This window comes from Poecilia formosa, unplaced genomic scaffold, assembly GCF_000485575.1.
Source record: "Poecilia formosa unplaced genomic scaffold, Poecilia_formosa-5.1.2 Scaffold23, whole genome shotgun sequence".
Lineage (NCBI taxonomy): Eukaryota > Metazoa > Chordata > Actinopteri > Cyprinodontiformes > Poeciliidae > Poecilia > Poecilia formosa.
Window position 1 is genome coordinate 1 of NW_006799962.1, and position 24,843 is coordinate 24,843.

General features: G+C 39.2%; 1 protein-coding gene across 1 annotated transcript in view; it reads right to left on the reverse strand.

Moving 5' to 3' along the window:
• Positions 1-2,168: 2,168 nt before the first annotated feature.
• The window catches only part of LOC103135280 (catenin delta-2), a gene marked incomplete at its 5' end in the record, with an annotated part of 124,492 nt that continues 101,817 nt past the window's right edge, over positions 2,169-24,843 (reverse strand). Inside the window, 3 exons of the mRNA XM_007547923.2 lie at positions 2,169-2,814; positions 11,393-11,477; positions 14,609-14,858. Coding sequence (XP_007547985.2) covers positions 2,617-2,814; positions 11,393-11,477; positions 14,609-14,858 — 533 coding nt within the window. The remainder of the gene's footprint in view (positions 2,815-11,392; positions 11,478-14,608; positions 14,859-24,843) is intronic.

Below are 24,843 nucleotides of genomic sequence, written 5' to 3' on the forward strand. Positions count from 1 at the left end.
TTAATCTGATGAACATGCCTGAATTTGTCTGCCACTGAAGCAGACAGCCGGTATCACTAGAGTTGGTCAATTTGTTTGGAATCAGGAGTCTAGAGTTCATTTTGTAACAGTGCATATTACTTGATGTTTTTTTGTTTTTTTTTAGTATTCTTGTTTTAGATATTGAAAACATACATGCATACATTAAAACGTGCATCTGTATTATGTATTTTGGATTATTTTCCGCCCAAAGATTTTTATGCTCTAGGACATTTGGTATTTACACTAATTCTATCATTACTGTCGGATTTCAAAAGTTGAAATATTAAACCTGCCAGTTTCCCACAAGGAAAAGGTTATCACTGGTTACAGTGACCAAGGGAGGTTGGCCAGTAGTGGCCTTCAGTCTGACTGTATGAGGGTAAAACATCCTGGTACCCTGTGGTGGCCATGAGGGAGGCACAGGTCTCTCCCTCTGTATTCCTCGCTGCCCTCTCTCTCTTTCAGCCCCTTAACTCAGCTCCTCTTTCACGGTTTTATCATTCTCTTCTCACATCAACTCTTTCATTCCTCCTTTCCCAATGCGGCTGCATGCCTTCATTACACCCTTTTGCTTTGATCCATCTCTGAGGACTCGGATTGCAGTCTGGAGCATATGCAGTGAGGAGATACTAATGTATGTGGGTTTGTGTGCGTGTGTGCGTGCCTGGGCGAGTGTGTGGTCGAGAAGGAGTAAGAGATTAGAAGCAAGAGGTGAGGATATTGCTGCGAACAGGTGCAGGTGGAGGAGGACAAGAGGAGAAAGTGAGACGACGAGTTAAAAGCATGAGAGGGGAGTGGGAGACAGGGTGTGTACAAAGCAGAGGAAGGAGGATAAAGAGTCGCATCCAGTGATTTAGAGTTTTACTCCCTCAACTCCACGGTGTCATAAACACAAAACGACTCCCAATGTCGCTTGCCAAAGTCAAATCCAGAGCCTTCGCAGCCTCCTCCCTGCACCATCCCTCAATCCTCATTTCTTCTTGTCTCCGTGTTGGTTGTTTTTCTGCTTTTTATCTCCCTCTCTGTTTATCGCATCCCTTCCTTCGTCTCTGTTTCCTAATGCTTGCACACAACACACACACTTATTCTGTCCCTCACTTCTCTCTCTCTCTGTCTCTCAGCAGGGTCCTTGAAGACCTCTCTAAGCCGGGAGGAAGGAAAAGTACTTTTCTGCCTCATCAGCTTGCTAAGCCCGGTGTGGAGAAAGAACACCTAAAGGCTCTTCTACTACCAATGCTAACAGCTAATGCTAATGCACTCTTGCAAAGCATGAAGGCCAGTGGGCTCAGGCTAAAGGCTAATGATAATCATAGTTCATAGCATGACAGCCAATAGATGGCAAGCACTGATGCCAGGAGCTACTTAGTCTTAGTATAAAACTGATGGACTGGTGAATGTTGATGCTACTGGCTAATCGATGTGTCTGCATGTCAGGTTTAACGTGTTTGCATTTTTTTTTTTCAATTTTATTGGAAAAAAAAAATCACAAATGTAAATAAATTTAGATGCGACACAGATACAGTTTGAACGTGATATTTATATGCACGGTATGAAAACATGTTTCACCTTCTTAGCTCTGTTGACTGAAAGTTTAAACTGGTCTGGTTTAGAATGTGCACAATTATTACTATTTTCTAAATGCCGTAATAATGAAATATTATTTCATTTTGTTTTTCTAATGATTATATTTTGAACATTTTTAGATTAACCCACTCAGTTGAACATTCTTTTGGAGTGGAGTACATTATCTTGTAGTTATGTTGAAATTGTGTCCTTATTGTACAGTATGTTATTGTTTTTTTTTATTCTGTTATTGTACTGTGCGTACTCCTACCTTTGTGTGAGTTTAATGCTCTGATTGCACATAAGTTATCCCATTGTGAAACATGAAATAATGTTTTTCATTCTACTCTATTCTATTTTCTTCAGAAGTTTAGATAAAATACATTTGCTATGGATTGCAACAATTTGGAAAAGCCCAGACGATAATGTCAGGACTGTATAAGATTTAGATTTGAGTTAATTTATTATTATTTTTTTTTTCAAATGACATCATGGAGAAGCCAGAAGCCTTGTGAAGATGCTGGCTGACGCTTGTAAGAGAGTCATCTTACAGAATGGAATAAGAAACTAATTTTCCAGAAACATAAAAAAAACAATACAACTGCAATTTCTCTCAACAGCTAAGTTCTTTGATTTTGATGATAAGCCCTGTGATCTCATGTAACTGAAATTGAAGTGTTTAGGAGTGATGACTGTCATTACATTTGGAGAAAAAAATGAAGTCTGAGAAGATCATCCTAACTATGGAGGACGGCAGCATCATATTGGGGGGGTTTGTAGTTACAGAATGGACTGGTACACTTCATAGTATCAATAGCATAACAGGTAAAGAACATTAGGTGGAAATGTTGAAGCAACAATGTCAGGGCATCAGCCAGGAAGCTCCACCTGAGACACAAATGAGTCCTTCCTAATGGACAACGACACCAATAATGTTTGGTTCCCTTTCAACAGACAAGAGTTTGTTTCTGTGGATTGTACGCTTCTTTTGGGCTGGCTTGAGAGTTCATCTGAAATTGATTGTGGACCAAATCAAACTCTTAATTTAAACAAACTGGAATGTGATGCTGTACGTATGCACGTACGCAGGATGTTTTCCTCACCGGAGCGGTTATTTGGGGATGTCCTGACGGGAGAAACGGAGGGAGTTCGTGAAGAAGAGTAGGGTCTCTGTCTGTCTCTCTCTATTGTTGAGGCAGAACCCACAAAATGATGCTGGGAGTAACCATCCTAGAAAATAAACACACAGCAGAGAGAAAAAAAAGACTGGTTAGAGTTTATTTGCACCAACCAACAGTATTGAGCACGTAACATATTGTTAGAGCTCTGTCAGAAAATAGGGCTGCATGAACTTCAGCCCACTTTTCACTCTCATGTTATGTCTGCACCTATATGCATATTGTTGCAGTTTTTCTCATCACCTCTTTCCTTCCTTACTCTACTACTTCCACCTACCCCAAAACCTCCTCTCTCATTCCCCTCTCTCTCTCTTCACTTTGTGCCATATTTTCTGTCTTCCTCAGCTGTTACCCTGTTTGTCCAACATTCTGCGCCGACTGTCTGATCGTCTCTACACCTCTGAGTTGTCTTCTCCTTCCATCCATGTCCTTTCACACAGCTGCATTGCACTGAAGTGATTCACCTCTCCAATGTCCTTACAGTCACCACTTCCCCACATCTGAGAGCTGCAGACGTTAAAGCCGATGAAGGGGCATGTTCACGTAATCTTCAATCATCTGCTTGTGCTTTAGGTTTTTATTTTTATTTTTTTTAGTTAGCCAATTATCTTAATGCTAAATTAAATTTGGTTCCAGCTCTGTGACTGTTGTTGACTCTTATAATCCGTTTTCATGAGAACTGTTCTGCTCCGATCACTGTTGAACTAACACAAAGTCACCGGCTTAGCTGTAACGATGCTTGAGCGAGTATTATTTGTTCCCTTTTTTTCCCCGCTGTGGTGTTTTGATGCTTTCTGACCTAATAGTTTGTACAGATGTTTGAATGCGTACGCGTTTATGGGAACTTGTGATATGCTTATATCATGTGATGTAGGATGATATTAAATCTGATATTTCAGTTTCATTACAAATCGCTCTGAGTCATCTCTTCTGAATCATTGTTGAAGCCATTGTGGAAGTGCCACCACCTGCTGCAGACTAATTAAATGTTCTGCTTGAAATACCCCATGGTAGTTTGAACTCTTTTCTTTTGATGGAAGATAAAAATCAGCTTGATTTGAGTTTGTTACATTTTAATGACTCCTTTGCGTAGTTGTACCACAAACATGGAAAATATACACGCCTCTAACAACTAATAGAAAACTGGATCTTTAGACGCATAGTAGTTCAAAGGTAGTTCCTACCACTCTTTTTTTTCTTTACCTCTCCTTTTTTTCTTCCCAGCAGTCCTTCACTCTTCTCACTCACCTCATTTCACATTTTGGTTCTCCTTCGCCCCAACAACAAATCTCATTAAACACAATGTAACCTTCTTGCGGCACTCTGGACTGCTGTGTGACTGGATACTGTCAGACTGTCAGGCCACTCAAGTGAACACGGTCGCTGAATATTGAATGATACATGTATTTTGCAGAGTGATATATGTAGTGTGCAGATGACAGATGTACCTCACAAATGGGGAATGAGCCACAGGGTTCCTTGAGGTCCTCTAAGAGCAAAACAAGCAATACCTGAACTATATAATGATTGTGTGGGGTTTTATTTTAGGATGTCTATGTCCCATGTAGGGCAAATAGATGACAAAACATAAAAAATCTCCAATAAAATATTTTTTATTTTGCAGATACTGACAAAGTTAATTTAACGTTTACTTTTTCCACCCATAGTTGGCAAGTCATTGTAGATTCACTCTGAATGATTGGTAGAAAACATTTTTTTTTTTCCGAAAACAAGGCCCTGGTGATGGGTGAAAGAACGAGAAACAAGCCAGGTAAAACTCAACCCTAAGACGTAAAGCTACCAGTTAAAAAGATAAAATAAAATTAAATAAAACAAAGAGAGATGGAAACAACAACGAAACCCACATACAGTACCTGTAATGCCTTGCAAAAATAGCCAATTAATTCTCTGAGTGTAGGTCTCACAAATTCTCATCTATTTTACACTTTTCATCAGTTTTTTTTCCTTCTCCTCCCACCCACCTTCTTTCAGCTCCCACTGTAAGAACTGGAAAACACAAAGAAAGTGGGTTTCTAGGCAACCAGTCTGCCTGTTGCTCTCACCATCACCGGATAGTCAGCTGAAGGTCACAGGACTGTGAGGTAAAAAGCGATTAGTGCCTTAACAAATGAGGTGAGTGTGTGTGTGTGTGTGTGTGTGTGTGTGGGGGGGGATTAGTGGGTCTAGCACCACTAATGCCAGAAAGCCATTATGGCACAAATTGTAAAAAAGGTTACGCACAGTAAGAGGTGGATTCCCTCTGGATCTCACTGACCATTGAAGACTTTTTTTTTATTGTTCATTCCTCCAATTCATGCATGCCCTCCTACTCACTTCACACTAAGATTGTGAGATTTACTGTAGTGAGTGATTTACTCACACATGTTCCGCCTGCTCTCGCAGGATCTATGTGCCTCTGACCTTTACGTCTCTCTGCGTTGTTGCCTGTTTTTTTTACTCTTTAAGAGATTGACCTAGATACTACAGTTGTACGTTTTTTTTTTTTTTTGCAGACATCCTTACCACAGATGTGGACCACAATATTGCCTTTCTGACTTTCTAAGCAGTTGTGTAGTCTCCACGCTAACAGGGGGGTTAACTCAGCAATCCTCTGTCTCTGTTCACCTAACACAGACAAGTTGAACATCAGAGAGAAACCAGAAAAAAGTTACTTATTGGATCTATGGTTGCTTTGACATCTGCTGAGGATTTTAAAAGTGAATTTTTTTCACCGTTTATTCAAAGTATGTCAGATTGCAGTCTACAAAACTGAAAAGGAGGATGGAGGCTAGCAGCTGCACAAAATGAAGTAAATGTGTGCTTATGCGGTGACAATAACAGGACCATATGTGAACAGCTCTGCATTCAAAAAGGATTTTTATATGCAACTAAACTACATAACACTACTCCCTACAGATGCATTTGTTCAATTTAACAGGAACATCTTGAGCATTCTGGACTGCAATCAGTGACATCACACACAGACATCAAACTCTAATTTCTCACTCAACTCAAATGGCACAAGCGCATAATAAATTATGAATCCCCGAAAACGTATTGTAAATCTGTCACATGTATGACAAACATAGCATCTCCCTGACCCTGAACACCATCTGTCACACGTGTGGGTCTGAGTTGTGCGAGTTTGCGATGTATATGCATGATCTATGGGCGGTTCTACGCGCATGAGAGCGAACGTGTCTGATTAAGCGTCCGAGACAGATCGTTCATCAAGAAATGAGGCTCACCACGCCAACACAGGAAAATTCGCTGAACAAGGACATGACAAAGTGCGACTGTGTGAATATGAAATTCAGTGTTATGAGAGGGAGGAAGGGCTCATATGTTTGTTTGGGATGATTCAGAGAATTTGCTCCTTCTGGTCCTATTAGCACGGTAGGTTTATTTGCAAAGTGACCATGCTTCGGTTCCCTGTTTTCAGTGGAAGTCCCCCGTTGAACAGGACTACTCATTTGTTGTTTACTTAAAAGATGACCCACAGCTACCCTTCCTAGAAGCTGGAGATTAGATGTGACACGCACAGCTACACCCAACACACACAAACACACGCACGCACGCACGCACGCACGCACGCACACACACACACACACACACACAAATACACATTCTTAGTGGGGACACATTCTGTCAAAGAGCCCAAATTAACTCTGGTAAAAGTAGTGCTTTACTGCACTCTGGAGACTATTATACATGATTTATCCTAAAGTCAGTGTTTGTGTTGGTACAAACACATTTGGTTTATTAATGACTCTTGCATCAGAGGTCTTTCAAGTGATCTCAGATGGTATTTTCATACAGAGTTAGTGTTTATTCATAGGTTTCCAACTTCTCCTTCAAGTTCAAACGCTGTTATGCAGGCCTGCCGTCCGATATGAGGCGATTCTCTTTTCTTTCACCCCTCTCTTTCAGCCTGACACCGCTGCAGGATGTGATTAACTCTTCTTACTGCATTTTTTTTTTTAAAGCCCACATTTTCAAAGACACGCACTCACATAGAAACAAACATCCACTTCCATGCTGTTTGACAGTGTTTTTCAAAACTTTTTCATTACCTCAAGACCTCAAAGCACACAGCTCTTAGAGACACATCTCAAACTGACTGAATCATTACAGATTAAAAGATTTCTCCTCATCAAAACAACTACAAATATGCTATCTCAAGCATTCTCGTCTTTGAACTATATACAAAAATATATATATGAATCCTGAAATCCACTTCACAATGTCATAACCTGCAACTTTTTGCTCCTTTGGGTTTGCTTCCAAACACTTCCCAGTGACATTCCACTCCACTCCTGTCTAAACTCCATGTTAATCCATGTTTGGATTGGAGACTAATAGGATTTTTCTAGCAGCTAACACCCATGACCTAATATGTCATGCAAGGATACTAGCAGTGAAGTCACTTATTTTGAGCTCTGGACTCTTGTGATAAAGTCCTCTAGCACAACAATTTCCACAGTTACAGAATTGGACTGCATAAAGTACATTCTCAGGTATTTTGTCTATAAAACTTTAAATGCATAAAACAGCAGTTTGAATACACACACACACACACACATATACATACATACATACATACATACATACATACATACATATATATATATATATATATATATATATAGTAGACTTTGCACAGCATAAGTATGAGAATTCAGTGTTTTTATGTTTGTTTTTTAAACCAAAGTTCTGGTGTGGTTTCTTAAAGAGTACAAAATTTAGGTATTTTCGACTCTCAGACACATTGAATGAGCCTCTACTTCATTGTTAAATAAAAAAAAGAAAGAAAGAAAGAAAGAAAGAAAGAAAGGAATGAGCCAGAAATATGTGCAACTTTTAGGGTGTTGTCACACCTCCTACTCTGGTAGACTCTGTTCGACTGGAGACCAAAACTGCAACATTTGTTACATTTTCAGCTGGTGCCATCCGCTATCACACTGCTCTGATGTCAGACGAACCAAACCCTTTGAAAAACCCGTTTACCTCCTCGTCTGTGGTGTCGCTGCACCAAGAATCACTGAAGGAAATGACACGGAAATCTCTGAGAATGATGCCGAGTGTAACTTCCTTCTTCTAAACAAAAATGGAACAGAGACTTAGGGCTTTTGGGCAGAGCAGTGTTCTTTATTCCCTCTGAATCAGAGTTTGATTGCACATTCACACATGCTCAAACCAACTGGACTTTCAAGGCAAACAGATTAGAGTTTGATTAAAGCGGACCAGTGTGGCTGGTATGAATGCACCTTTAAACTGCTGCTGACTTGGTTCAAACTTATCTGGTTGTCTATGTAACAATGTAGCATAGGAGAGACTTCAAAAAGCCAAATGAAGAGGCAACAGCATTATAAAAGTTTGAAAAAAAAAAAAAAGTGTTTTAATATTGCTTGGAAATTAAACAGTAAAACTTACAATAAGCTGGGAGGTGCTATTCAAATTAATTAAGCGTACAAACATGCAGCTCAAACATGCATGTACAAAGAACATGCATTTCCCACTTAATATGTCAAGTAGTACTGCAAAATTCTGCGATTACAGCGTTGAAGTTTTAGTGAAGCTGAAGGGCAGATAAACGTCTTGTGATCTGAAGAGAAACAAAAGTCTCTCATATGACACATGGACTCCAATAATGTGGTTCTGCTAAAAAAAAAAAAAATTAAGCATGCAACTATTTAAATCATGCACCAGATTTGAAGAAATGCACGGGTATATATGCCTATCTTGCATTTCGACAGTCTGAGCCATTCTTTATGAACTACTCTTAAATGCTGTATTCATTAGTTTGCAGTTTTTGCACCATTCAGTCTGAGTAATTGGCTAAATAACAATGAGCCTGGAAGTGCATTTAGTGTGAGTAAGTGCATATGTGTGCATAATTAAAAAAATATATATATACAAAAGAGCAATACAACACAATGGACTCGAAAGATTAACATGAAGTGATTGATCATGGCGCCTCTGTAAATGCTGACACTCAGCACAGCTCTATTACTCCTTTGTTTAGGTGTGTTCATGGTTGACCCCAAGAAGCAAGTACTTTGACAGATGAACACTTTTCATGGGCTGAAGTGTTTGAATGGCAGCCAAAGAAACAGTTTCCCTCATTTTAAATTGTTTGTCAATTCTTGCATGTTTTTGCTGCGTGGGACTCGTTAAGATTCAAAAGGGAGCCGTCTTCCACGTTTCACACTGACAATGTATCGATTCCTTCCTGTCTGAGGGATGTTTGGTACTTTGACAGCTGAAGCTTTACAGTGAATTTCTTTCATCTCCTGAAAGCATCTCTAATGTTACACGTGTCGGTGTTCTCACGCAGCATTATTATGGGTTAAGTGCAATGGTGTGTTGTATGAATGAGTGTATTCATCTCATATGTTTATACTGACATTAAAGTATCCATCATATGGTTCTGTGAGCTCATCAATATTATCTAAAGGTCAAATGTTGATTTTTTTTTTTTTTTTTTGGTTTGATTTAAGGCCATTATCTGTCCTAATTCATTTGACTTGAGAGATACTAACAGGAATCAAAGCATCAAACTTTGGAAAACATATAGAGTATAAAAGCTCACCAAATACAATAAACTGTGGAATTAAATTATATGTCAAATTTGATAATTTTTTTTAAATTATATTTCTCAACACTACACAAAAAATTCTTGAATAGCAAGAGAGTATCTAATGCGAAGTACACATAGTTTGTCTACAAGTACAAAATGGAAATAGGTTGGTACAAAATGACAATGTGGCGGCAGGACATGCAGGTTACAAACTGCTGAGGCAGGAAGTTTACCTGCAGCCTTTTGCACCTTGCATCAATATCTGTGTGGCTTCATCTTTCCCAGTTGTCTACATGATACCAAAGACAACCCATTTTAATAACCCCACTGCTTTTAGTGTCAGCAAGTAGGTGAACATGCTCAGCATTGCAAATTTTACTTGGGAAAGGTTTGGTATGTTTTGCTTTCTGGCACATGGTTCTAACATAAGTTCCCTTCCTTTACCACTTTACCATATTCTAACTACTGTAAATCAGAAGCACTTTACAAGATGTTATATTTGAAGATCAAAGTCAATTCAAAATGTACACATCACCATCGACACGCAAACGTCCAGTTGCTGAATAACTTTTGAAAACAGACCAATCATGATTCTCTACATTTACTGCGGCCTCTCTTGCCCCAGGAAAAATAAGTCTATTTTTGGCTATTATGTTGGGTTTTGTGCCGCTTCTTGATGATGGATGAAAACAAGTCTTGATGAGGTATGGAAGTAACGATATGCTTGTTATTCAGGAGAAGCTGCTGGGATCACAGGCAATATATTCAACTCAGGTAGAGTATCCATAAAATAGGACTTTCTTCAACATGTCTATCTGCTACTTGAACGTCAAGAGATAAAATAAATGCCGATTCCTTCCCAAGTGAAGTTAAAAGAATTTGAGAAAAAAACGAGAGAACTTCATTGATGTACTCTGGACTAAATTCCAACTTTATTTTTGTTTCATCGTAGACAGAATTTTGGGAATATTTTCTTAAACCACATAGTTAAAAGTTTATACTTTAATATCATGAAGAAACTTTAATGAGACAAAGCTTTCTTGATCTCATCACAGAGCTTTCAGACATTGCACACATTTCGTTGGTATCATAACTAATTTGGCATTCTTTCAAGGAACCATATTGGAGGTAAACATCTGTGTCCCATCGCTGTTTCACAATAATGCTTTAAGACAGCATGGCGGGCAATCAGAACATTAAGCACAACATTTGCTTAAATGCAAAACTATTTCCTCAACTAAGTATGCAATAAATTTCCTATCATGCTCAAACTCAGCAATTGATCATGCTGGTTTTTACTTTATTAATTGATAATAATAATAATAATAATAATAATAATAAAGTTGTATTTGACATGCCTCCATTTCCTATTTATTGCTATGTTTTCCTATTAGGCCTTGCTGGCTGAATTCTGAAGCCCCAAACAGATTATATAAAACTGTCTTTGATGATGTGTTGCTGAGTTTTTATACATAAATCAAAGCTCATCAGTCACACATAATTGCACAGTTTCACAGTTAAACTACAAATAAATTGTCCCAGAAAAGAAAACAAAATAAAGCAGAAATTCATCAAGGAAGAGAAAAACCTAGAAAAGTAACTAATTCGCTGTTCGTCTGACAAAATGCAGGACGGATATGTGGATTTCATTAGCTTCATTAACATGTTTCTATAGAGAAAGCGGCCTCGCCATCTGCTTTAGCGAAAACGAAAAGCCATCAGGCTCCAAGGCCAGATTTCTAAATATAACAATTTTTCCTAATTATGTTGTCGAGAAATCCATTACACAGAAGTGCCATCACCGCCAAACTAGATCTGTAGTGTGGTTCTGACATAGCTTTTGATATTTGTTTTTCACGAGTCAAATGTCTGTAGAACGGCAGGAAGAGATGCAAGTCATTTGAGATTTAAATCTGGCAAGAAAGCAATATCCCACACTCACCTCAAATTGGAACTAAAGATTTTTAACACAACAAAAGTGGCACAGCATGATTCAGAACCCACAAATGCAGCAGAACACACACAGTTTGCCACACACACACACACCTACCTTTTTGTAGAGGGAGCGCAGGTCTCTGTACTGCCACATACTGCTGAGGACTTGAGAGGCTGCTTTTACCACTTTTGCTGAGTGTCTGGAAAGAGATTGAGAAAAATATAGGGAGTTATTTCCACAGGACCCCATTTATTGTGACGCTGTGTAGTTACTTTGTCTCCCATTCTTACCAGCTGCACAAGACATGTGTAGACTGGTGAAACTTGTAATGGCTTCAAGAAGACTATTACTCTCTTCAAAGGAGAATGATTTTTGCTTTTTTATTCCGGAGGAAAAGCAGAGTTCTTGTGTGAGCTTAAAATGACCCAGTCTGCCATGCTAATGGTTTCCTCCTTGTCACCTAGATGAAAAATTACTAATGTGAAAGTGACTTTATGAGTCCCAGCCTATTGACAACAGGCAGAAGTGAAAGGAGTTCTCTTTGTCCCGAAGAAAACACAACGATTTAGATCGTTTGAAAGTAAAGAGACCATAACTTATTTGCAAAACTGGAAGATCGGAGTAATCAGTGTAAACTTGTGCGTCTCTTGATGGTTTAAAGTCCAAATCACAATGAACACTGTCATTTAATTTAATGGAACCATTAATGTTATTACTTCCTCAGGGATTTCTAGTGGATAAATGATCTTTGAAAGCCGCAATGACCTGCAATGTGCCAAAACGTGTTTTTGAAATGAAAGCCGATGCTACAGGCTGAACAAATATTTTGGATGTTTTGTAGACGGCAGGGACGTGTTTCGGCAGTCATTTGTCCCGACCCTCTGAATCACTCACAATATTATCCCAGTCCCTTTTCAGCCCAGGTTGTGCCACTGATCAACAGTCACATTTGATTTAAATGTAGGCGGTGTTTCCTGAAACTCTGCCATGTGTAATTGCGTAAATCTGCTATATAGTACTGCCTAATTATGGGCCTATAAGACAATGAAGAGGTGTGAATTATTAGCAGATAGCTACTCTCGCTGTGAAATTTGCATTTATGGAGGCTTCTGTCAGCACCTCATCTCTCTGTGTAATGGCACCCCGGAGCACAGTTCCCTAAATAGACTTAGTCTCGCTCGCTCCACAATAAATCAACATTTGACCTCAGTCTGATAACCCTTCGGTGTCATGGCAACCCCTGACCTGCTGGTTGCTATAGCAGCAAGGCAGAACGCCCTGCTTGGTCTCCCGTGGTAAGAAGGTCTATTTTGTCTTGGTCTTCCTTGTTGCTCCGTTTTGTTTTTCTTAGATGAATGATCACAGGGAACACAGGTGCAGCTATGAATGAGAGATAAAGGCTGCATAAAGGCCAGGCTCCCCGCTGGTCACACACAGAGAGACATGGTGTGTGATGAAGTGTGCAATACGCTGAGCTCCTCTTACAAGAATTTACGCTACATTTTAAAATTTTCACTAAACATGTCGTTAACCAAGAGGACAACCATTAGGGAGCTTTCTATTTTATTTTTTCTGTTTTGTATATTTTGGTGGCAGGATTATTTCTCCTGTCTGAGCAACATTTATCCAGACAAACAAAGGATTATTAAGGGAACATTATCTATAGTTCTTGATTAGTGTTTCTAGACAATAATGAGGACATGAGAGTCAAAGAAATGTGAAGGAAATAAACAGGCAACTTCATTGACAGAGTCGGTGTAGAGCTGTTTGTGTTTAATCTGGTTCTATGATAAAAAATCATTTTGCGCCCGCCGGGTAAAATGAAGCAAATCTCTGTCCCACAAGTGAGCGAGATAACTGAAGTCAGGACTCTATTCTTCCATTTACTTTATCACTTCTCCCTGACATTTGTTTTTTCTTTGCTTTGACGTAACGTCACCCATTGTTACATTGCATCCATTGTTTCAGAGCTGGAGTATCACACACGTTCTCTCGTTGATTTACTGCAAACACATTTTCCAAGTCGGTTTCCCATTCAGTTAGGTTGACTGACCTAATTGTAATTTCATAAATTATTTTGAAATTTTTTAAAACTGCGTTGAGCTAGTTCATGTTCAGCAGGGAAGTAGTTAAAAATTCAATTTAGCCAGGTGAAAATGAATCGATTAGTAATAAAAGTTCAGCACCTAAAGCATTCTGAGTTCAGACCACCAATTAGTAAATCAGTGAGGTCATCACCACACGTCAGTAACCAACTTTGCATCTGCTTCATTCTGCTTTATTTCCTCACACAAACTACTTATACTTCAAAAACAGCTGCTCACACGCTCAAACATAAATATTTTCATCAAAATGAGATCTTAATCACTTTTAAAAATGCTCTTATTTAATTTCGTTTGAACAACTTAGATGACAACGATATTTAATTCTGCAAATGAATATAATCTGTGATTACATTTCAGCGATCCTTACTTAAATGATGGTCTCTGTGAAAATTTTGAAGTGTAAAAAATAAAATCAGGCACAAAATCTTAGTTTAATCTATAAATTGGAATGGTTACAACAGGAGCCTTTAACTTATATCCTTAAGTATAAAGTCAATTCAACTGCATCATAATTACTTTTAATGCAAAGGGGAGAGGCAAACATCAACATTTGGTCCCAACAACACAACAAAGACTGCCTCTTTGCGAGGTAAACAACACATCGAAAAGCCATCAAGTTTGCCTTGAGGGAAAATCGCGTGTCTCTTTTCGTGCATAAAATATCTGAAGTTTGCGAAAGAAATACAGTGTAAAACCTTTGGTCGCCACATAATTGACAGCATTGTTGAGTTTCATAATCAGGTCCGCAAAACTGAGCAGCCAAGACTGCAAAACAGAAGGTTTCTTTTACCGCCGCACAACTCAGCACCAGCTTCAGATGGTGTTGAGAGTTGTGCTGAATAACTCTGGACATCAAAACGTCTCCAGGAATTGGACTGAGACCTTCCTGCATGCAGTGGTCAAATAGCCAAAATGGACTCTTTAATATCGTAACTCTGTGTAGATTAAACATTTCACTTCAGAACTTAACCAAATAATAAAGGCTTTCTGGGATGCAAATGATGTTAATCAAATACCCCATCATTTATTTAACAGCTAACATTAGACTTCTTTTCGGAAAAAAGGCAGGAATAGAAAATCCTTCTTTGAAGACGTCTAATGTAGAAGCTGCATTAAATATTTAGCGTTTCCTGATTTGAAATGACAATGGAGATCTGCGAGACATTTCAAGCGCGAGTTATTTCACAGTCGCAGACAAAACAATCCTTGACCATGACCTACTTACTTGTCTCCTTTGCTGCGGGCGATGCCGATGAGTTTTTCGATCCCGCCAGAGTCGCGTAGAGCTTTTGCATTCTCCATATTCTTGGTTATCACTTCATGTAGTGCGCAGCATATGGCAGTTACCGTATCGTCTGACATGGCCTTGCTGGGAGTGCCTGTATTGCCCGACGTTCCAATGCTGGTGGTGTTATTGTTGCTGCTGCTACTACTGCCCGGTAGCCGATGGATCAAATCTCTCATGGCATACTTTCCTAATTTTTGTAGAGAAAAAAAAAAAAATGACGAGAAGAGTAAGAACAATTATTAACCTCATGCCACTACTAGCATCCCTAAAATATTGTTCAGCTTGGCTGACAAATAAGCAAATTACTGTCACACATTCAATTCAAAATAGATGTGTTTTTTATGAAAAGAAAAAAAAAATCTGGTTTAATTATGATGCAAGGGATCCATCACTGTCACTATGAAACTAATATGGCTCATTCGGAGTCAGGTAGCGAGTGAGTGATTTCCTAAGTTGTCTCAGTCACGCTGAGGAGTTTCCCATGAGATTAGGAGGCAGAGAGGACTGAGGCGAAGGGCCAGAGAGATCACAGCGAATCGGTAGCGAGAACAGAAGACAGTGGGGGAAACTGAACTGATGAAATGTGTGATTGTGCTGACTAAGGAGCAATGTAGAAATGAATCAAACATGAGAGGCAGCCTAGGGGGGGGAAGAGATGTCTCAACCATCATAAAACCTGTCAATTACACTTGAATCGTCTTGTGCTTTCAGGAGCGAAGCCCACAGGTCAAGTTTCAGGTAAAGAACAATCATTTTGGACTTGGCGGTGAATGTTGAACAGCCTCAGCCGAAGCATAGCCGCAAATGAACATGTTCCGCGCATTTCCAATAGATGCAGAACGTGGAGCCAAGCCGAGGCCAGTGGTCTCAGCCGAATCAAACGTAAAAAAATTAAACTTATAAAATGTGCAATTTTTTTTGGTTGCTGGACATATATTAATATGATGGTTTGAATGTCACTTTGCTATCATTCTACAATCCAAATCAGATGAGAAGTGAGGCAGATAACATGCCGAACTCCAGCTCAGAGGTTGCGCTTTCCAAGAAATGACGTTCATTTTCTTTTCTCACTTCATGCTAGTTCAGCAGCATTCAAAAACACTCCAAATAAGCCAGCACTTTTTCTAGGAAAGGTCAATATTTTATCCATTTGTGCTAAGTGCATAAACAGCTTTGCCCGGCTCGGCTAAGCAGAAACAATAAAAAAAAAAGGCACCGTGAGTTGAAAAAGCATAAGATGTGGCAGACAGTAACTTCTGCCTCTTTGTAAACAGCGTGGGTTAGCCCATGGGCTGCTGTGCTGTTGATGCTCATCTCCTATGCAGAAATAACGAGCAGCAAGAAACATTGTCGAGTGCAGTGCTCAATAAGTTTTTTTCTTTTCTTTTATTGGACTTACAAACTTAAGAATCCAAAATCTATTTTAATAAAAAAATATAAAATAAAATAAAACGCTAAGTGAAAATGGTGACGTTTACTTCAAACCTCAGGGCCTCCCATGGCGTCGCTGAGGCAGCAGCAGCTACTGTGAGCATCCGCTTTTCATCTACAGCGCAGACGTGCTTCAACTAAAAACTTTATCGGATACATTTGTTATCAGAAGGGCATCTCCGCCCTCTGTGCTCTTTCTGGCATTTGCTTCTTCTTTTAAACTGAGAATAGTTTAATCTCCGGGCTGAAACAATAACCGAAAAACAACAACTTCCCACAAATCCACTCTGAAAACAGGCATATATCTGAGTAAACTGCTTTAGTTATTAAGAATGTCACAACATTTAGATGTTTTGATTTTTTTATGCTCACAGAAATGTACTAATTGCAGTGAAATAAGCATGCATATCCATTCCAAATTAGATTATTGACAACCCGACAACCACTGCCTCACCACAGACAGCAACCAAATGTTGTTGATATCAACTTCCATATGCAAATAGGAAGCCAAAATTAATTCAGCCCAGTTTCCTTTATTTGTAAAATGTCAGTTATAAGTAATATGAGATCATTTTGAGAAAAAAAAAAAAAGATTATACGTGTCTTTATGTAAGGTTTACTGTTTAAAGAGCAACAAAACCCTCATAACTATTAAGTCCATCTCTAAATTACATCAAACATTGGAAAACGAAGCAGGGATTCTATTGCTTTCTCTTCTCACACAATCCTCTTGCATCCTCCTTTGTGACAGAGAAGACCGAAGCAAAAATGATTTTATAACGAAAGGCTTTTGGTTTGCACTGTACGGCGCCACACTTTTGGTTTTCACTGAGTGTTTCTTCTACTGGTTGTAAAATAACACATTTTAAGTTACTCATTTTCACAGCGCAGAACAAAAGTACGACTTGCCTTTTTAATGGCCACTTTGTATCCGCTGACCGATATTCTGCCGCTAACTTTGAGTTCAGAAAAGAATTACAGAGAGTAAAAGTAGGAATAAAATATCCTTGCAGCATTACAATTTGTTCCGTGAAGCAAGAAATGTTTTTTTTTCCCCCCCCTTTTCTCTCAAAACGTTCCTCTTTTCTCCATCTGGTGGCGTCTGAAACGTTGCTTCCTTCTCCCCACTGAAAAGCTAAATCGCACATCACTGTGGCATGAGTGCATCCTTTCGAGCTTGGAAGTCAAACACAGGAGCATATGCTGGTGCTTTAAACATGGACACGCATTGATGCACGGGGAAATCTAATGCACGCTCACGTACACACTCTGAACAAGTCCATCTGTAAGGATAAAAGTTGCGAGCTAATTGGCCGAGTGTTATCAGAGGTTGGCAGGCTCGGCAGAGGTTAAGCAGCCATTGTCTTTTGGCTTTGAATACAAAGTTAAGCTGAATCCTTGGAGGATGACTCATTATGTGAGTGACTTGAGTCAAGTGAATAATTTCCTGGCTGATTTACCAACTGAAGAACGGTTAATTTACTTAACTTATTTGAAGATCTGACAAATTCCTGAGTGAAGAACCAAATTATTTACTGATTAAGGCTGCGGATGATTTAGCGACTTGCTAATTTACTGACGGACTGACGGATCATTTTCTTGTCTGACTTACCGATGAAGCGACTAATTTATCAACCGACTGACTGCAGGTAATAACAGCAACACCTGATACGCAGCGGAGGCTTGAGAAATTATAAGAGCCATAAATATTTTTTTTTTCTTTGCTTATCAACAAAACGTGCTGATAAGCTGCCACCAGCATATTCGGCGTGCGGTGTGTGGGTACACCGCCGCCTCTGTACAGATGCCTTTCAGTCATCACAACATCATCACATCTTTTTTCCTTGGGGGACCAAGCTTAGAAAGGAGAGAATAATAAGGAAGGGGAGCAAGGAGGATGCAGCAGAGTATTGGTCACCCATGAGAGAGGACAGAAGATGAATAGGAAGCTTTGGAATAAAGGGCAGGATTTAACCAGTGCTGACATTAGCATAAGCTTAGAGACGAATGGAAGATGAATTGCCTTGGTACTTGTAGAATCAGATGGAAAGTTCTTTTAAAATTTCCAAATGTTTTCATAAAAAAAAAAAAATAAATAAATAAATAAAAAACATTCGAGGAAGTTTGACTCCCAAGCACACATCACCTGAATGATCCAAAAAACTTTACATACAAACAACTCTATAGTTTTAGCTGAATCCGTTTTTAGCTGACAATTCAACAGAAGAGATATCCAATTAGAGTACGTAAATAAACATAAAAGGTACAAAATAAAAAGCAAAGCAAAGATCCTATTAGCCATTACAATCTGACACTTTCCTACATGTACACAGAACAATTTCAGGGAGTGTAAGATGTTTATTGATGAATAATAGATTAAGCTAAATGAGAAGTAGTTGACGCACTTTCCCCAAAATTAGTTTAAGATTCAGTAAATTCCAAGTTCAAGCTTTTGATGTTCCCATCACGGTCTCCTCAAAGGCCGCTATGCTTAAAACATGATAATCCCTTGCGAAGGCATTTATAAACTTTTTCCGCATTATGTCACATTACAACCGCCCCACCCACCCACCAAAAAAATAAAAAATAAGTGTACTCTATCAGTGATAGACTGACAAAGAGACACATGATTGCAAAGTGGAAGGAAAATCTTCAAAACACGGCCACCATCTGGCTGCAGATTTCTCCCAATAATCCATGTTATTTATTTACACTCAGTGCAATTACAGCTGTTCTGTGAAGGGTTCAGAAGTTTGCAAGAGCAGGGTTCCTTAATCCTGGTCCGTCTTGTCTTAAATCCGTCTCTGTCCTACAGCACACTTGATTCAAATGATCGCATTACCTCCTCAACATGCCATCAAGTGTTCCTTAAGCCGGTTAATCATCCAGTCCTCTAGATACACACCTTTAGTCAAGGGAAATACTTGAAACGTGTAGTGCGGTGGGCTCTGAGAACCACAGTTGAGAATCTACGGGATGGAGGACCATTTCCAATCAAACGCCATCATCAAGGCAAGAGAACGCACCAGAAAGATCAGCAGGGTTGTAGACCGTTCAGTCCGATCAGTCTGCGGTCTTCAAAAGTGACAAGTTAATTTACAAATGCTGTACCAAAGCCTTCACACAAACTCAGAGGTGAAACATGGTGGCAGCAGGTGCATACTGTGGGACTGCAAGGGAAGGTAAGCTGAGTGGAGTTAAGAAATTTTCAAGGAAAACCTGTTGAGTGCCGCAAACGTCTTGAGGCTGGGGCAAACATTCAGCTCGCTGTACTACAACTACCCTAAACCTAAACATACATTCAGAGGTGCAATGGACCAGTTTAGGTCAAAGCACATTTATTATTAAGATTAAGATAGAAACCCAAATTCAGGGGCAGGGTTGCTATCTCGCAAAAAAAAACAAAACAAATAAAGTATGCCGAAGCTTGCGGTGGTAGCAGCACACTTTATGAGAGAATATACATACGGTGGATAAAAAGCGAGGGACGTGTTTACGTCAACATTTTTTTTATGAGATTTGACAAATTAACGTGTCTTAAAGCTACATCACACAAAGCGTGCACGTCAGCCTTCCTACTACATCCGCCGTCTTTGTTTCTGGAGCGCGAGCTACAAGTGGAACACGTCCTCAAGGACGGAGACGAGCCTTGTGCTGATCACTGCACAGCCTAATAAACCTGTATTACACAGCTCTTCCAATATAGCCATCTTTACCTGAGGGGCAGAGACAGTAATGTATTCCTGCGCTGCATTCCCTCATGTGTCACCAGCCGCTGCAGCGCAGGCCATGCTTCATCATGACCATAACGGCTGATTTGATTTAAAAGGATCCAATTACCCTCAACAATGGAGTGATTTGATTGTTTACTGACAGAGAAGGGAGAATGTTATTGAAGTGAAATTGGAGGTAATTGTCTCAGAGAGAGATGGGGGAAGATGAAACAGCTTGATTGTTTGTGGTGTCTGATTGTCTATATGCTTAATGGCATCAGAAGCCAGTGGCTTTCAGGATTGCTGGAGAATTTTCTGAACTTCAATTAAAGCTCATACGACGGTTGGGGGTTTTACTTTTAAAAGTCAAACTGCTGAGAAAGGGACAAACCTCGACGTCGAGCAGTGAAGCATTTTGTCCAAGTGCAGACACTTTCACCTGAAACGCAAAGATGATTTTCGGATGCCGTACTCGTTTTTATGTTGACCATTAAACTGAACAAGTGGTTGAATTAGGCAATGCAGGCTTTTATTTGTTTACGTCGCCGACTCTTTATGTGACGGTACAACAATCCAAAACAATTTCTGCCGTCATCTGTTCTGGGGAATGACTGTTTCAGCTCCTCTGTATGATAAGAATCCGTTTTCTCCATATGTGACTGCAATTCATCATTGCCCTGACAGGTGGTGCCATATTCACAGCAACAGGATGCTGCTCCTTTACTAAAACATGAAACACATTTGAGTGACACCCTTTGAAGGCAGTCATTCTGAAGAACACACAGAAATATTAAAATGCTTGTAGTTTCATTGACGCTGAAAAGAATCACATGCCATTCGGGCAGCCATAGACAATCACTTTATCGTATAATATCGCAAAGCATTAAAAGATGCAGCATTTATGTTTTATTTACTGGACACAGTAAAGCATCCCAAAGTCAATACTGATCACCAACCTCAATCTGATTGCAAAGTCTATCCCTTTATTTTCTTCTGAAGTTAAATGAAGAATACCCATCTGAAATGCAGCAGCTCTCGAAAAGGTTTGAAATTGAGGGAAATTTCTTTCCCAGTTAGAAATAAGTCAGACTTCCTGAGTCTGGTGCTTTTCACAGCGGTTATACCTCACACTCTGTGTCTGCCTCTGATGTCTGCAGATGACGAGTTTACAGCAGGAGCTGCCGGGGAAGGGGACAGGGGGGATAAAAAAGGCAGGAATAATTTCCAAATGTATGAAACCTGCAACCTTGTTAGAAGAATAAAGAATAAATAATTGTTCCATCATGGTTACGGAACATTTAATAAAGTTTCAGAGTGACAATACTCTTCTTAATGAACTGTTTTGTGAAGAAAATCCCAAGCTCTTGGGTATGAACAGATCATTTGAAACCTTCAGCTTGATGTTTTTTGTGCAACTCATAAGGGTTCCTCAGCTCGAGTTAGACTGATGACATAAAAGCTGAGGAAAAAAAAAAAATCTCATAATCACACGGCAGCACTTTCTGTCCCCGTCTCTGTCTCTCTTTATTGTTCTCCATTTTTCTCTTGCTGTCGTGCTCCCCGTTGGGTTCAGAGGCGCACAGAACGAGGAATGCCAGAGAGAACAAAGTATGCTGATAAAAGACATGCCATGCCCTCACACATGAGAAATTCATCCCACAGGCGACAGAGAAATTTCATAAAGTAGTGCCGCAGAAGAGACGGAGAAGTGTGTGTCAACACTGTGTGAGTCAGCGGACCCGGCCGCACCGTCTCTCAGCCTGCTCGCCGTGCAAAGTTGTTTATGTCTAGGACTGTGCAGTCTGTTGACAGCCGAGAAGACAAAATATGTAGAATCTGGCGTGTGCGAGGACAGCAAAAAAAAAAAAAAAATTGCCTTGGCTGGCTGACAACTTTAGTTGCTCATAGCACGCTGATTCTGACACGTTTTCTGAGAGCATGTGAGAGTAAAATAATAATAATAATAATAATAATAATAATAATAATAATAAAGGACATATTTCAGTTTTCGTCACGTTTTTAATTATTTGCAACACGGTGCCCGACATTCATCATAAACACACTCCGACGTACACACACTTAGTCGTGCAATTAGTGACATCCCTGTGCTGCACTATTTTGGTTTCCACAGTAACACTCCTTGAGACTGATGTCATCAACGCAACACACAAAGAATGAGAGATATAAGGCGCTATGAGCTCATGTCTGGGGAAAAAGACAGAGAGGGGCGTGACGGAGAAGAAGGAACAAAAAAAAAAAGTAGGAGATGAGGTAAGGAAGTGGAAGACAGAAAAACTGACAAACTGCACCGAGAAAGCAAGCGGGGGGAGGCAGTAGAAAAACAGGATGATCCCAACGGACCAGAGAATAATTTTCCAATCCAGTGATCAATAAAGTGCATCTTATCTTATTTTAGCAATATTGTATCGCTCAATTTTCTCTGTTCAAACATTAAGTGAAACATGTCCACAAAAAGTGATTGTGCCCTGCTCTCAGTTCGAAACAGACATGCTAACAAACAGCTATTTTGATATAGTCCAACAGAAACTGATATTCAGTGATTTTTGTACAGAAGAAAAAAAATTATGTTATGATGTACTGGCAACATAAATAAATAAATCGCAACAAAGGAATAGTAAATACTCCATCAAATAAATGTCCCCACAAAATAAAAACTAAATGAATATTCAGATTTTTTTTTCAGGAGCAGGAAAACTTTGATTCATAAAGATTTGAGGGCCGCTTTGTTCGATACAGAAGTGAACTGACTTTGCAAAGGGGCCAGCAGAAAAAAAAGAACCCGTCCCATGATTTGAATATAAGAACATGAAAAAAAAGAGCCTGAAATAAAAACAAAGTTTAAAAACAATAAAAGTCCAGGAAGTGCGTTTGCAAAATGAGTGTCACAAAATAAAACACCATTGCAAAATAAAAATTGAAATAAACAGATAAATAAATAAATGAATAGTAAGTAAGTTACTTACTAAATAAATGAATAACAAAAACAACTGTCCATTGAAAAATATATTTTCATATTTTTATTTTTTTCATGAGTGCATATTTTTATTTCATGGGGGGAATTTATATATTATTTATTAATAACGATATTTATTTATGCATTTAATTTTGACTGAAACAGCTCTCCATGGTGTATCCATCCTTTCGCCCATTGACTGCTGGAGATGGGCATCAGTCCCCTGTGACCCTACAAACGGAGGGATGATTTCACTCCACAACATTTTATGTGCAAACATCACTATCATATGAGTGTGCCCATATAAAAATATCCCATTAAAACCTTATTGTTGTAATTGAAAATTACAATACGACATCTGTTGCAGTCAATCACATTGATCCGACTACTCTCCTTTCTAAGGTTACGATGTTGCCAGGACTTTCTCTGAGCTCTATCAGGGTTACTGAGATCAAGTGTGGACATGAAAGACAATAAAAGTTCATGGAACTCGTCATGCAAAGCAAAGCATATTAAACATAGTGGGCTACCCAATAACACGTACAGTGTCTGTGTGTATATATATATATATATATATATATATATATATATATATATATATATATAATACACAGAGTATTTTAAGCTCAGGTTTCAAGAAGTGCAAAATGGTTTGAGAAGTTTTAAATAACCCCATAAATATTCTGCCATTAATTTTAAGTTTTAAAGGGAAAAAAAAATAAAATAAATCACCAAATGTTAATTTTCAGAAGTTGCAGAATGTACACCCAATCGCACTTCAACATCAAAGGTGGAAATCATATTCAAGCTCAAGGTAAAAGATACGGCCACCTTCTCCCCATGAGATAATTTCATATCTATTATTAATGACCTGCCAGAAGTCTTCCTAGCACTTGTACCTTGTGCATATCTCATAATGCATGCCACAGCTACATGTGGCTAACTAATGGATGTACACAGGTTGTGGCAGTGGAAGAGTCAGATGCGCAAAATAAACTTGCCCAGAAATGACAAACTGAGTTTTGCTCACTGTGTTTCCAAATGCACACTGTGCTGTGCAACCACTTGCACAGCACAGGGCAACAGTGGTGCTTTCCGATTCCAAGGTTCCACCGCCCAGAATTCAACAGCAAGCATTCATGAACGTCTTTCCAAAAACAATATCCCAGAAATTATAATTCACCTTTCGTGATGAGCTCCAAGTCTTTGAGGTTGGAAATCCTCCTTGCAATTATAATCTGCCGCTGCCTTCACAGATTCTCCGTTGGGTTCGAGTCAGGACTCTGATTGGGGGAATGTATAAATATTACTGTTATTTCCAGTGAGAAGAATCCTGTTTGGTCAGATTAGCAGGTCCCTTCAACCTATTAGGCGTCCTGAATGAACACACATTACGTTTTCCAATTCTAAGCAAATCTTGGTTTGCACCATCTACCAAAGTAAAACAAGGTTCCTTGATCTTCATAAAACAAATTTTTTCTGCGTAAATGGGAGCTGCCTCTCTCTCACTCTCTCTTACAAGAACAAGAAACAGCCTTTCAGGCATTAAAGTGCCGTTCCAAATTCATGTGTGTCAAATTACCATTTTTAAGTCAACAGTAAGAATTGCCCTGACAGATAGTACGACGATGAATGAAGTGCATGTATCGCTACACGACCATTGACTATAATATGCAAATCAAAGCCATAAAGGAGGTGAAATCAGGAGAGACCCAAAACACAGAGATGAAAAGAAGGAGTCGCAGAGACATCAATATAGCACAAAATCACATTACTGAGGGATTTCAGAGTAAGCATACATATGCAGTTAAGACTCAGCTGTCACTGTTCTCTCATCTCTTTCCTCTTCCATCGCTCTATATTCTTAGGCTGACTTGGCTTCACTATACTTTTTCCCTTTTATCCCTCTCTAGTCTTGTGCCACTTCTTGCTCTTTTCCTCCTGCTTGTCTCCCCGGTATCCAATCATAGAGAGCTTTCCAGAGGATTTGACACAAAGGTTGTAGTGTGTGAAAGATGATCCTCCTCTACCCCTGATGAGCTCTCATGCAGACT